General features: G+C 43.0%; 1 protein-coding gene across 1 annotated transcript; it reads left to right on the top strand.

The window, feature by feature from the left end:
* Positions 1–56: 56 nt before the first annotated feature.
* trap1 (TNF receptor-associated protein 1) lies at positions 57–11,694 on the top strand. Its single transcript, XM_080446360.1, has 18 exons — positions 57–242; positions 1,824–2,000; positions 2,303–2,385; positions 2,992–3,132; positions 3,365–3,436; positions 4,508–4,668; positions 5,052–5,161; positions 5,288–5,361; positions 5,518–5,673; positions 7,090–7,210; positions 7,824–7,893; positions 8,062–8,209; positions 8,459–8,644; positions 9,018–9,156; positions 9,298–9,383; positions 9,735–9,880; positions 10,575–10,647; positions 10,997–11,694. Exons 1-18 carry the CDS (start codon positions 131–133, stop codon positions 11,096–11,098), a joined length of 2,157 nt encoding a protein of 718 aa, XP_080302486.1. The 5' UTR covers positions 57–130; the 3' UTR covers positions 11,099–11,694.
* Positions 11,695–15,058: the final 3,364 nt, after the last annotated feature.

Here is a 15,058-nt window from a genome sequence, read left to right as displayed (position 1 = left end):
GCTTATTTCTCTCACACAATCTGGCAACACTGTGCATCGGGCCCTTCGTCGCAGGGTTATCTCAGCGTGTTTGTTCACTGTTGTTGAGCAAGAGGTCAAACCATAGAGTTGTGATATCATAGAAACCAACATGTCTCGGTGTCTGAAGCTTTTCCAGTTTGTTGCTCTGGGTTCTTCTCACAGGAGCAGCAGCAGGTTGTTGTCATGTGGACGAGCTGTGAGGAGCAGCTCCTACACCGCAGGTACACAACTGTGTGTGTGTGTGTGTGTGTGTGTGTGAGGGAGCTAAACTAGCCTAGCCGCCGATGCTAACTGCTGTGCAATAGTCTTACTCTTGCAGCAGCAAGACTGTCTTCTTGCTATGATATTCATATTTGTCACACATTGTTCCTTCATAACATGGTGGTTTATTCATTTATATTCGAATCTTTAACGCTGTTACAACATGACAAACTGTAATATCGAAGTTAAACTGTTCAATGTATCACTGTGGTAATGTTACATCATGGTAGATGTCATTCTCCCATGTACTGTACATAGTAAACTCCTCAGTGTTAAACTGCAATCGGGAACTTAACATATTTTAATGACTAAAACGATATTTTAACCAATGTGTATGGAAGGGTATGTTAATACAATATCACTAGCATATCTGTATGGTTTGATTGAATACTTTATTAGCAGTTTGCAAAAAAAAAGCACAGGAAAGTACAGTTCAATAAAGGTCTGCTAAGATGATTTTAAACCCAAGAAAGCCTATGGCTTGTTTCCATTGGGGTCTTTTCTTTGTACTCAATTCATCGGTAGAGTAAGTTACACATCTGTATGGTAGAGAAAGTTAATACAATGTCACTAGCACATCTGTATGGAGGGGTATGTTCATACAATATATCTAGCACATCTGTATGGAAGGGTATGTTAATACAATAATAATAAACTATTTGTATAGCACCTTTCATGACATGAAATGCAGCTCAAAGTGCTTTACAGAGCAAGAATACAATTACAGTTACAACTAATTTAACAAAGCAAAAAAGAAAAGCAGAAGCATAAAACAACATTAATGTCACAATGTCACTAGCACATCTGTATGGAAGGGTATGTTAACACAATATCACTAGCACTTCTGTATGGTAGAGTAAGTTAATACAATATCACTAGCACATCTGCAGTGGGTTGAAGGTGGTCTCCCTACTCTTCCATTGAGACATTTAGATCATGTTGTAGGGTGGAACGCCTACCGGTTGACAAGTAGAACTGCCTGAAGCTCATGCTCAAAAGCTCTCCCCTGGCCAATGTGAGGAATGCCTCTTGATTGAGCGATCTCAATACCTAGGGTTCGAATCCAGTATGACATAATAACATTTATAGATTACAGCTTTAATTAAACTCTGAACAAATGCAACGGTCCATTTCGGTTACATTTGTCCAACACTCAGTGTTACAAATGGAGTGTGTAGACTAGAGTATTTGGACTACAGGTAGACTGTGAGATAGGGCTGCTGCTATATCGATTATTTCTCAGTGATTTATTCTATTGAATACTTTTTTTTAATAAATCGAATAATCAAGAAGTGTGTTTTTACTTCACACATCACACAATGGTGCCATGCCGATCTACAAGCGCACAACGCATCACAAATCACAATGCCACGAGTTGTTAGCTTGTAGATCTATTTTCCCAATAAAAAAAAACACATTTTTAAGCTTATTGCCTCATGACATGCTTATTAATCGATTATTTTATTAAATAAATAATAACAATCGATCAGTTTTATTAACTGTTGCCCCCCTTAGACTTCATCTTGTTCCCCTGTCATCAGATGCTCGACACAGGCAGCATCAGCAGCAGATGTGGTGCAGCAGACCCAGGGTGTGGAGCTCCCAGCACCCTGGACTGGGTCTGAGCCAGTACTCCCTCTACAGCACCCAGGAGGCTGAGAAAGTCCCCGATGAGGAGCCCCTGCACACCATCATCAGTGACACAGAGAACGTACAAGGTGATGAAAACATGATGCACGCGTGGATCATTCTGGATTGTTGTCATATGCTGCGTTCAAAAGCTACTTTCTGGAACTTATTGTAATGGATAAAACGTTATTTTTACTAATCTGTATGGTAGAGTATTAAATGATGGCCGTGGACCCCCATCTCAAAACATTTGGTTCCAGGGACCCCCAGAAGCAAAGATTTGAGTTACAAATGTTCGCTTTAGAAGAATATCGTCGGGAGAGGACATAATATCCTAACGTACCGTAGCTTTAACGCCAGCATTAACATTGCCGCCTCCTTGTCCTTCTAGGTACTTTCTCCAAACATGAGTTCCAGGCTGAGACCAAAAAACTGCTGGACATTGTTGCCAGGTCCCTGTACTCTGAGAAAGAGGTGAGAACGGGGAGGGTGGCTTACAAAAATCCTTATGCTATTTTGAAACGAGAGAGGCACGCTTTTCTTGACATATTATGACTTATCTGACTCAAGTGTGAAATAGGCTCTATGCACAGCAGCCATATTGGGAATGAATTGGGCCCCTTCCTTACTTCCTTCACAGGTGTTACCAATAATACTAATTATGGCTCTGTTCCATTTAGTGTGGCACAGTGGTCTCTTATTTTCAAGGACCCCCATAACTCTGAGAGTGTACAAATGGACCCTCACGGGTCCATTTGGTTCCATTTGTACACACATTTGGACACCGAGACATGTTACACACCCACCATAAGGGGCCATTTGGGAACCAAAATGGAGTGTTTCTAGTGAACCAACATGCACGATATCAGCACCCTGACCAGAATGGAACAGAGCCTTCATTAGTATCATTGTTAGCACCTGTGAAGGTAAGAAGAGGCCCAATTTCTTTCCAATATTGCTGCTGTGTATAGAGCCTATTCACACCTTGGGACTGGGTCCATGATTACTGATGCTATAAAACATCGTACTGTACTCTCAACTCTCTCACCCCCCCCCCCCCCCCCCATTACATTTCCTCAGGTGTTCATCAGGGAGCTGATCTCGAACGGTAGCGATGCCCTGGAGAAGCTGCGCCACAAGTTGATCACAGGAGGAGGCGACACGGCGCCCATGGAGATCCACCTCCAAACGGACGCTGCCAAAGGCACCTTCACCATCCAGGTACTCTCGGGTCACAGAGGAGGCAGGGCAAGTCACCTGGAATGTGTCTGACCTGCACACTCTGAAGGGAAAGATGAGACTGGCTTTTAAAGAACTGGGCTGAATTTGGGCGACCAAGATCCTTTCAATGCGAATGTCTGTTCCTGAAGATAGTTTGCCACCTGGTGGAGAAATATTGTACTGCATGTTGTGGTGCTCTACACAGTATGTGACTATTGTCTGTCTGTTGCAGGATACTGGAGTGGGTATGAACCAGGAGGACCTGGTTGCCAACTTGGGCACCATCGCCCGATCTGGTTCTAAGGTAGCTGTTAATATACTTTACTCCATGTGATTTTCATGTATTTTAACGGTGGTTCTGTGTCCTTTCACAGCGATTTGGTCCACAGACATGTTCTTTTTTCACTTACCATGATATTTGAACTGTCCAAGTAGTACCAGGACAAAAACTTTATCCTCTAGAGCAGGGCTACTCCACTTAAGATGGCTCAGGGGCCACTCAGCAAAATACCAGAAGTCCAAGGGGCCGCCATAAAAATGACGGTCCTATTTCGGATTTTTCGATTTTGTAACACACAAGAAAATGTACATTTTGACATCATATTCTTTTCACTGTACCAGTTTATTTTGTGTTGTGTGTATGTCCAGTGGCAGACACCTATCCTGGGCGCGCGGCAAAGCCGCACGGCCGGAAAAATTTGGGGGTCAAACCCCCCCAAAAACCCGAAATGCATAGAAAACTATGCATTATACCTGTAACAATTGACGCACCTGTATGTATGTCTGTCTGTTTGTTTTTGAAAAATGTTTTAGCAACCCATATATTTGAATGGAAATGTATTATATTTATCCTGTGCTTAAAAAAAAAAAAAAAAAAAAAAAAAAAGTTTTTTTATTTTTATTTTTTGGACCATGAGGGGGCCGCCAAGACGCTGCGATCGGGCCGCATGCGGCCCGCGGGCCACGGGTTGAGTAGCGCTGCTCTAGAGTCCTTCTCACCTTCTCAGCTTTTTCCCTTGGTTGACTACTGTAGCTGGTTCAGAATGATAATGCTGACGTTTTTTCATAGACTCTGTCCCAGTTAAATCCTCAATTTACAGCATCCATTTTTATGTATACGTCAAGGGTCACCTTTTGCACTTATTACACTCTGCTGTTGTTGACAAGACTATTTTACTTTATTTTGTGTGCACTCGCCCAATAATGCATTCAATCCACTCTAAATGGAATTATAAGCGTCATATAAAAAAATGGCATGAGATGCCAACACTATTTACCATACATATATGAACAATAGATGGCAACTGCAAGTTGGATTAAGTTGATTAATTTATGACTACCGCTCCACCATCACCATACTGTCTGGTCCTCGCAGGCATTCCTAGATGCTCTACAGGACCAGGCAGAGGCCAGCAGCACCATCATCGGTCAGTTTGGAGTGGGCTTCTACTCCGCCTTCATGGTGGCCGACCGCGTGGACGTCTACTCACAGTCAGCCGAGCCCGGCGTTCCTGGATACAAGTGGTCTTCAGATGGGTAAGACGAAGAAAGAAAGAACAGTATTTATTTATTTATTTTATTTATACAGGTAAATCCTGTTGAGATACATGATCTCTTTTCGTCAGAAATGACGGCAATACAAGAAGCTTCAGCAACATTCAAAGCGCCTCTACAAAACGTACAAATAGAAACTCAAGATTACACTAATTACGTACGTTTTCAGTAGAATCTGCCATCAAACCATTTTAAGACCTAAACGAGATCAGTTCCTTAAGCTGCAGATAGACAGTAGAGATATAACTTTTACCATATGAATATGGTAAAAGATTAAGATGGGAATTGAATGGTGTGCGAGGACGACTCTGATAATACATGTGCTCTAGAGATTGGTTAAAGCTGCTGACTTTGTTTTCTCCCAGCTCCGGAGCGTTTGAGATCGCTGAAGCAGGTGGAGTCAGACAGGGGACTAAGATCGTGCTTCACCTCAAGGACGACTGCAAGGAGTTCTCCGCTGAGGACCGAGTTAAAGGTACCTCCAGTACCCACCGCAATGAGCCATTTAATATAATTAATATGCCATAGTCACCTGGTAATTCATTTGTAACTTAGTGTAAACAACCTCACGTTTCCACACGTTGTCGTCTGTCTCTTTCAGAGGTTGTAAACAAGTACAGCAACTTTGTCAGTTTCCCCATCTTCCTGAATGGACGCAGACTGAACACTCTGCAGGTCAGCCTCTAGTCTGCTTCTGTGCAGATACTATGCCTGATTAAAAAAACAGGCATAACAGGCATAAAAACAGATCTGCTGTTTTTGGTGCATGACATGATTTGCGACCAATTATAAATCTGGCATTTAGTATCCACCTGTATCTCCCTCACGTAGGCCCTGTGGATGATGGAACCCAAGGAGATCAGCGAGTGGCAGCATGAGGAGTTCTACCGCTACGTGTCCCAGTCGTACGACAGGCCCCGCTACACGCTGCACTACCGCGCTGACGCCCCGCTCAACATCCGCAGCATCTTCTACGTACCTGACATTGTGAGGGATGCAGATCACACCATTTCACAAACCTAGGGTTCGAGATGTGAATACTTCTAGTGTTTAGAAATGTGAACCGATGGAGGCATTCATGGCGTTTTCCACTGCATGGTACCGGCTCGACTCTACTTTTTTTGGTTTTCCATTTGGCAAAAGTACCTGGTATTCGTTTGGTATCACCCCCGCTGCGGTTCCCAGCAAGATGAGGCGATAACAAAAGTTGATATGAAAACACTGCAGACTGCAGTACTGATTGGTCAGAGAGAATCGTCTGTAGCATTATTGTATGACAAAGGACCCTATACTGCATGGAAGCTCCCAAATACTTTTAACAAACTTTGAAACTAGCTGCTGTAAATCAATATTGAGCAACTTGCCTTAAACTTTATCAGAAACTGTTTAATGTAATAATAATAATCCATATCTTTCAATAAAGAAGTGTTTTAATGCCGTCTGTGGCCGATTCTGTCGGAAGTTCCCAATGGGCGGTAGTGACGGGTAGTGACGGGGCGCATCCAGTGGAACCCGAAATTACACTAAATGTAAACAGGAAGTAAACGAGGGTGAAAAAATGGCGTTCGGCCACAGACGGCATTAAAACACTTCTTCATTGAAAGATATGGATTATTACATTAAACTACTACCCCGTAGAGCCAGTTAACATTTGGGGCTTGGGGTTAAGCACCTTTATTTTCACATTTGTACATGTTTGGAGTGTCTACGGGGCATAGTGCAGAAGGTCCAGGTCTCCATGGGGCGTGAACCCTACAACTCTCGTAGATTGAAGACGTCAGAATCATAAATACGTCTACGAGGGTTGTATACTACAGCTAGGTTGGATTGGAGGTAAGGCCCCGTGACATACCAGCATCATGTCCAGGAGCTGCCTCACGCTAAGGGAAGGGAACAGGAGGTATGCTCCTGATGTATGGGCCAAATGGCTCAGGACTCATTGGTTCCGAAGGTTACTTATGAGAGCCAGCTACGCTGAGGGGATCCTATCTAGACTGTGAAACTAAGTAAAGCGAGTTAAGTTGAGTTGAGCTTTTATCATGCAGTGGAAAATGACTTCCGATTAGGAGTGAAATGATGAACAGTTATTAATTCATCAGATAACAATGTTTTGTTCTAAAATTATTGGTTTAGTGATTCACAACTATTCACAACTTGACTAAAATTATCGTTCCATATTATAATTTCAAAATGTGTGTTTTAGTCTGCTGTTAACATAACTTAACATAACTCATCTTGATGATTTAGGCTTTTATTACTTACATCGTCATTTTATTATCAAAATCAATCATCAGATTAAGTGGCAGAAATAATGGACAGATTAGTTGTTTATGGATGGATTATGGTGGATAGTTGAAACCAAGACTTATTTCATGTTTCCCTTTGTGCATGTGCTGTGAGCAGAAGCCCACCATGTTTGATGTGAGCAGGGAGATGGGCTCCAGCGTGGCTCTGTACAGCAGGAAGATTCTCATCCAGACCAAGGCCACTGACATCCTGCCCAAATGGCTGCGTTTCCTCAGAGGTCTGTGTCTCTCCTCTTACGCCTCATACTTTCAAAATGACTGATTTTCCAGCAACGCAATACATTCCACAAGCAAGTAGAAGAATACATTTTATTTTAGGATGTTTTCTTTTTTTTCCGGACCTTCACTTAACAACTTTCAACCTGGCGACCTTCAACCTGGTGTCAATAATCTTCAAAACATTTGAACATTTACAAAAGGATCAAACCTCAAAAAGCTACAAGCTCACAAGGCATTGTGACGCTTTGTGAGCTTAAAGATTGGATATTTTTGCCTTCATCATACAACAACGTACTGTATATAGGGTTTAAATGGTTAATCAGGACACTAAAGAACAAGTTTATAGTTACAGGGATGGCCTAGCAAGGTTAAGAAACAGTCCGCACTCACAAAATACATTTTATGCACTTTTTAAGCAGAAGTCTGACAAGCGGATATGTTTTGGCTCCTCGGGCCTTCATCAGTTTCTAGCAAGAGGCAAGCCTCTTGAAATTAGAGGAAAGCCTCTTGAAATTAGCCTTCACACTCTCAATAATCCCCATGCATGACCTTTAAAGTGGCAAAACGGTGTATACTGTTTTTATGATGTTATGTGTGTGTGTATTTGATCAGGTGTTGTGGACAGTGAGGACATCCCATTGAATCTGAGCAGAGAGCTGCTTCAGGAGAGCGCTCTGATCAGGTAGAACAGACGTTTAACACATTCTGCCATCTTTCACACAATTGACCATCTCACAGACCATCCACCCGCCTATGTGTCTATAAAATAGCATTTAATCGGGGCTTCTAATGAATTTACTATCATCTCAAACCATTTCAACGTCTTTCCCAATGGCCCTTCGTCCTCCAGGAAGCTCCGTGACGTTCTGCAGCAGAGGGTGATCCGCTTCCTGTTGGACCAGAGCAAGAAGGAACCAGAGAAGTACAACAAGTTCTTTGAAGACTACGGCCTCTTCATGCGTGAGGGAATCGTCACCACCCAGGAACAGGACGTCAAGGTGCAGTCTTCGGGGCTTCATATTTGAATTTTGAATATTTTAATGCTTAATGGTCTGCAAAATAGTCTGGGAATGTTGTTTTTGTTTTGTCTCCCAGAAGCAGTTTTCAACATTAAATGAATAAGATATTTTATTAGCAAAGGAAACTACACATTGGAGTATATGTAGCATGTCTTAAATTTTCTGAAAGAGGTTGAGATGTTTTTGACTGTTAAGAGTCACTGTCCATGTCGCTTCTCAAATTTACAGGAGGATATCGCTAAGCTGTTGAGGTTCGAGTCCTCGGCGCTGCCCGCCGGGCAACAGACCAATCTGATGGAGTACGGCTCCCGCATGAAGGCTGGCACGCGCAACATCTACTACCTGTGTGCCCCCAACCGCCACCTGGCAGAGCACTCCGTCTACTACGAGGCCATGAAACAGAAGGACATGGAGGTGACGTCTGAGAATTGTCTGTGTGACACAAAGTCGGGTTTCTCTAGCCGTGATTTTGTGCGAATTATGTTGTAACTCACTGTCGGGCCGGGCGGGGAGGAAGGGGGGCGGGGGCCTAATTGTAATTCTGTTTTTAATCTTATATCTAAATAACAAATATTTTAGTTATTATGATGAACGGCTTGGCTCATTTTGGTGCACCGTGGTGCCTTACGCACTGTGTGCTGTGCCGGTGCCTAGCGGCGGTACTGCTGGTGTCTTAAATCCATCTGTTGTTTTTTTTCTCTGGCAGATTAGTCTGGTTTCCAGGTATACCTCTTGTCTTCTGTTGAATCCATCCGTTTGTTTGTGACTTGGCGTTTTGTTCCTCCAGGTGCTGTTCTGCTATGAGCAGTTTGACGAGCTGACACTGCTGCACCTCCGGGAGTTTGACAAGAAGAAGATGATCTCTGTGGAGACGGACATCGTGGTGGACCACTACAAGGAGGAGAAGTACCAGGACAGCAAGCCCGGTTAGACCCCCCCCCCCCCCCTCCCCTGTCGCACCATTTCTGCTTCAGCACGGGGTTCTCGAACCTCTTAAGATTGAGCTGCTGTTGTCCTGACCTCTGCTGGTAGCCTTGACTCCTCCTCTCCTCTCTGTTTGTCTGCAGAGTCTGAGCGCCTGACAGTGGAACAAGCTGAGGACTTAATGGCCTGGATGAGGAACGTGCTGGGCCCCAGAGTCACCAACATCAAGGTAATGAAAGCAGACGGCATCAATGCATATCGTCACTGTCGGGCAGAAACCTTTTATCTCCACATTCTAACTTTTGGTGTTTTTTCGTAAATGAATGCCCTACTTGATCATACTACAGCGTCACAAAATTATCAAAAGTAGCAGATTCGAGGTTGTAGATCTGCAACTTTTGAATTTGAATCCTGAAAAGTAACTACCGTAGTTGTTTTGAACATGAGGTTTCCACCCGACAGAGACGATATCTTGGAACCCTTGGAAGAGCGATTGCTCCGTCTTCTCAATTGACACCTGTGTGGTTCATTAGCATGGAACCCATTTCAACCCTTTTCACTCCTTCCTTACCACCACCAGGTGACCCCTCGCCTGGACACACACCCAGCCATGATCACAGTGCTGGAGATGGGCGCCGCGCGCCATTTCCTCCGCACCCAGCAGGTGGCCCGCAGCATCGAGGAGAGAGCCCAGTTACTGCAGCCCACACTGGAGATCAATGCTGGGTAAGAGAGAGGAAAGAGATACGGGCGCCTGTGTGGAGTGTAATGGTGCATTTAAACAGTGCCTTTATCCAAAGGTGCTTACAATGTGCATTACATTCACACATTCGCCTCTTCTCTGCTTCCGTTTTGTCTTTGCAGTCGCGTAAATGTGTCCTACTGTAAATCTAATTAGTCGAAGCATATAGCTTGCTGCTTATCACAAATGGGAATTAACAAATATGTTTTAAAGATATTTTTAAATATTTGTTTTCGTGAACGGAATTGACGGACAACGGCTTCCTTTCTCGGCTTTCGGGACGTGTAGTTCCAGACTCTGTATAGCATTCGGAGATTGTGGAATAGTAGTCTGGCTACTGGCTACTCAAGGACACTTGAGTAAGACAAGTGTCCGGGAACCTTCCGATTCCCAAGTGCCTGCCATACCTCCTAAACTACTGCCCCATGGTCACAGGGATTCAGTGTGGTTGCAGTGTACAGCAGGATCACAGCAATACTTGTAGAACTAGAAAGCAGTTTATTTGTTTAAAACTGTGTTTTGGCCCATGGTCTTCATCAGGGTAATCAGGGCAAGAACACACAACACCAAATATTTTTTGTCGTTTGTTCTTATTATTGTTTTGTTTTTTTTGTACTAAAAAAGGAAGAGGTTTATTTTGTGTTGTCCAACATTCACCCTCTCTAATTGATTTCCCAGACATGACCTCATCAAAAAGATGCATGCACTGAAAGAGACCGACTCTGACCTGGCTGGACTGCTACTGGAACAGGTGAAGTACCACTCAGCAAACACTGTCTGAACAAACAGCTATTTCAGCCCTTAGAGGTTTAAATGTGTTACAAGGGGATTGCTTATTGACTGGAATTCTGATGATGTAGCTGCAGGCTACTACTCTACTATGTTTTCCAGATAGGTCAAAACAAGAGTTTCAAGATTAAAATTACGTTGGATTTCTTTTGGGAATGACAGTATGCTCAAACTAATTAAACGGGCGTCATTGCTGCCACTCAAATGAAACATCTAGTCACAAACATGAGAATTTAAGCTTCAGTCTCTCCATGCCCCCACTTGCTACAATAGCCTTCCACATTTTTCATTGACTGTTCTCCCCATTGCAGATCTATGACAATGCCATGATCGCAGCAGGCCTGAATGACGATCCCAGACCCATGATAGCCCGTCTCAACGAGTTGCTGACCAAAGCTCTGGAGAAGCACTGAGACGGACACAGATACAGTGCACAGTACAGCCTGCCTTGGCTTGAATGACTATGGCCTATAGACTAAACCACGATCTGCAGCCCTGCAAAGCACGAGCTGCTTCCAAACCGCACTAAAGGCCCCTCTTAAGCCATGCAATCACTTCATCTAGCCCTCCCATTCAAACGGTTAAAGACAGAGGACATACCGGCCAGAGCGTGGGTGGAATGAAGAAGGATTATTGGAAGACATTTCTATAGAGCACTTGTGGTAATATTTCTGCGTCGTATTATTTATGTTTTCTGTTCAGAGCTATTTCATAAGGATGTTGTTTGCGCCGCTGGTGATGATGGTATTCGAAGATGGTGCCATGAAGATGCGCAAGGTTTCTTCTGTCATGTGGCTTAGGGTTTGAAAGCAGTCGTAACAGACTGCTGATAAAGTTGGACTCCATTCTATTACAAATACAAGCCTTCTGTACCAACAGTTGAGAAAAACTGTTACTCTTTGTCCCTCTGTCTTTATTTATCCATGTTATTACCCATTGTCTCTCCTTTTTTCTTTTACAGTGTGTCAGTTATTTTGATATTTGATTAAATCTAGACAATCTATTTTGAGATTAGGTATAATAAACGGTGTAAATCATTTCATACCTGATGTTAGGTCAGTGTTCAAATGAATGAATTCATCCAAAAGGATTCATTATTAGTTCTTTGTAACCTTAACTTAATACAAGTATAGATTACACAGATTTTTTTATTGAAAAAAGCATTCGTGAAACCCTTGATGGTGGTTTAACGTCTAAGAAATTGTTAACAAATACGGAAAAATCTATGCAATATTCTCCGGAATATTACTTCATTAATTGTGATTCCCCAATTCACTGCCAAAAGTGGCGCTATGAATATTTAGGACAAATGTAATTCATCTTTCACCTTTTGATGTAAATTGCTTTTTTGATTTGTTACATACACAATATCTGAACACACAGCTAGCAACATGTTATAAAACAAATACCTTGACCAGGTGAAGGTATTACAGTGGTATTTAGAAATCATGAAGGTATGATTGTTAATAGAACATTTCCTCCAGTTTAAACCAGTGTGAGGATGCTTTACCCTCTTCTCCATGATTCTTGCCTTGATGTCCAGCACCTGGCCTAAATACAGGTACAAGATGTGCACACAATCTTCTCTGTGAAATGTTTATGACAGGTGTCATGTCAGTAAAGTGTTACCATCATAGAATCAACCATCCTTTTGTGACATAATGCAGTAACTAGAAACAACCACCAGGCGTCCTCATTCATCCAGTCTGAAGAGCTGAGGATTTCACTGTTTACTATCAATGTTTTTGTTTAAAGCTGGACTGAAATATTTTCACATGCTACATGTGGGACAAAAGATAAGTTACAGCTCTTGTGGAAGAGCAATTTAGTCATTATGCCAATTGATTCCTCCCCACACACATTTCTGTGTCGCCACTGCTGTTGCATCCTACTGACTCACCTACCAGTGAGGAGCCCCCACCAGGAGGACGTAGAGCCTTTGTCCTACTCCTCCCGCCCAACACTCCCTTCTTACAGGTGCCGCCCCAGCCTGTAGGATTAATTACATGCAATGACAAATATCACCCTCCCCGCCCGGCTTCCCTTCCCTGAACACAGGCCAATTGTGTTTGTGTAGACGCCCGACAAAGCCCGGATGCACCACGTGGATTTGAACCCACAACCTCCGTGGTGGCATGGTCACATGTTTTAATACTCTCCTGTAACAATCATTTCCAATTGATCTCCAAAGATGTTGAGAGTTGTGTGTCTCGCTCAAGCAAAATCATACCGGCTTGAAATGCAAGATTTTGTCATGAGTGCAATTAACCTGGATGAAATGTCTTTGTTTCATGGTCAGTGTTGTTCACTCTTTCAAATGAAGTACAGTTATTGGTAGGTCCTCTTGTCTAACTGGATATTGTTGTTAGTGGCAGAGGCTACAGTGCCAATCATATTCCCATTAATCTTTAGCTACACTTAGGGAATATTTGAGTAAATCACCCTCAGCTCACCCCTGACTGTAACATGAAAAACATTTTAAAACCTCTCCACTGTACTACAGACAGTGTGGATTCAAGTAGGCTACATGATGTTTCTGACTGATCCTTGTTTTGTTTGTTGTTTGATCAATGTTCATGCGTATTTATATGAATGAAAAGAAAACCTGTACACGTTCCCTGTTATAAATATAGGAATAAAGATTCTATTTATTTCTCATTACCCATACACTGATAGTTATTTTTATGCAATACACATTCCAACATACACTCACTCCATCACTCATTGGGCTTCAATAATGCAACATTTGTCCATATTAACAAAAATACTTTAAAGACCGTAAAGATTCCATATTAACAGTTTTATTAAAGTTTCATTGATTGTCATACATGCATGCAGTGTCATTACTATGTATACAATTTTATTTACAAATATCATTACCTTCCAGGTCACCAGACCCTGGTCACCACTCCCTGGTGCATGGACTCAAAGTTATTGTGGGAGTTGGTGTGGTGGATGATTGCACGCTTGTGTTTTTGCTGTGCTTTCTTCCACAGTTCTTTGAAGGACTCTGTCTCCATGTCACAATCATAGTACCTGTCCTTGTGGAGCTTCCACTCATTGCTCTTGTCCATCAGGTCGGAGGTGCGGCACGTCAGCTAAACGCTGAACCTTTCGATGTTGATCTTCATGATGCGACAATATGTGTTGGAGACTGTAAGGAACTGTACCTGTCTGTACCTGTCTCTGTACCTGCAGCTCCCCTTCTTGCTATAACCCTTTCTCTCCAGCTCCTCAGCAAAGCCGTCCAGGTCCAAGTGTTTAAGATGCTCCGGGTTCTCCAGGATCTCGTCCAGGGCTTCCGCCGACTGGTTGGCATCCTCTGCCAACTCGTTATACTCCAGGGCGTCTGTAGCCATCTTCAGAGCCAACTCGTACGTCCCCGGGTGGACCCGGGAACCATCCAGAACATCAATGTACGAGTCTGTTCTGTCTCCGAGTGACACAGTGTCAATCTTGATGAAACCGGCACAGTTGATGTGGCACATGGTGACCAGCTGAGTCCTGTTTTCCAGACGAGTGTTCTTCTGTTGCAGAATCTGAAAAGACACAAGAAAACTAAATGGATGATCTGCAGAACCAGGCACACTAATATAGCAGGTAAAGTAATATGCAGTTCAGAAACTGAAATCTCTTACATCTAGCTAGTGTCTGAATTCATAAACTGAACTGCATATTTACCAAACTTTCCCTCATAACATGACCTGCTCCACAACCCCATTACATCTGAACCAGGCTTTTCCCATAGGCGCTCTTCCTGACATAACATGAATGAACAATGATCACACACCTTGAGGAGCTGAGAGCCCTTCCTGGGTCCAAGGCCGCACACAAACTGGACCAGGCTCTGGGTGTAAGGATGGGCGATGGCTCTGTTCACATCCACTCCCACCTCATTGACCCGGTTGATGAATTCACAGTGCAGAGCGTTGAGCAGGTCTTCTTTCACTACGTGCTCCTGATGGGGGAAATAAAACAACACAAACAAAACAGGTTAACATTACACAGTTATTCAGTTAAAGCGGTTGTTCTCAATCCTTTTCATGTCAAGGACCCACTTAATATGTATTTGGCCGCAGACCCCTCATCTGAAGATATTTTGTGCCAGAGATCCCCGTACAAGATTTGTGTTGTTAAAATGTTTAAACATTTTCCACATTTTTCCCTAACCCATTTAATAGAAAATAGCCTACAAGCTCATAACACTTTGCGACACGTTGTGAGCTTGTAGATCGACTCTCATCGCGTTTGTTTACATTTTTCAAAAGTCATTACGATACAGAGCTTACCGGAATAACTGAGTTTGCTAAAGATCATTGCGAGTTAGTAAGTCATGGACATTTGAATTTTGTTTGTAAGTCAATCTTTTCTCT

Source organism: Gymnoscopelus braueri, assembly GCF_963280865.1.
Source record: "Gymnoscopelus braueri genome assembly, chromosome: 13".
Lineage (NCBI taxonomy): Eukaryota > Metazoa > Chordata > Actinopteri > Myctophiformes > Myctophidae > Gymnoscopelus > Gymnoscopelus braueri.
The sequence above is the reverse complement of the archived record's forward strand: the minus strand, read 5'-3'. Positions and strand labels throughout refer to the sequence as shown.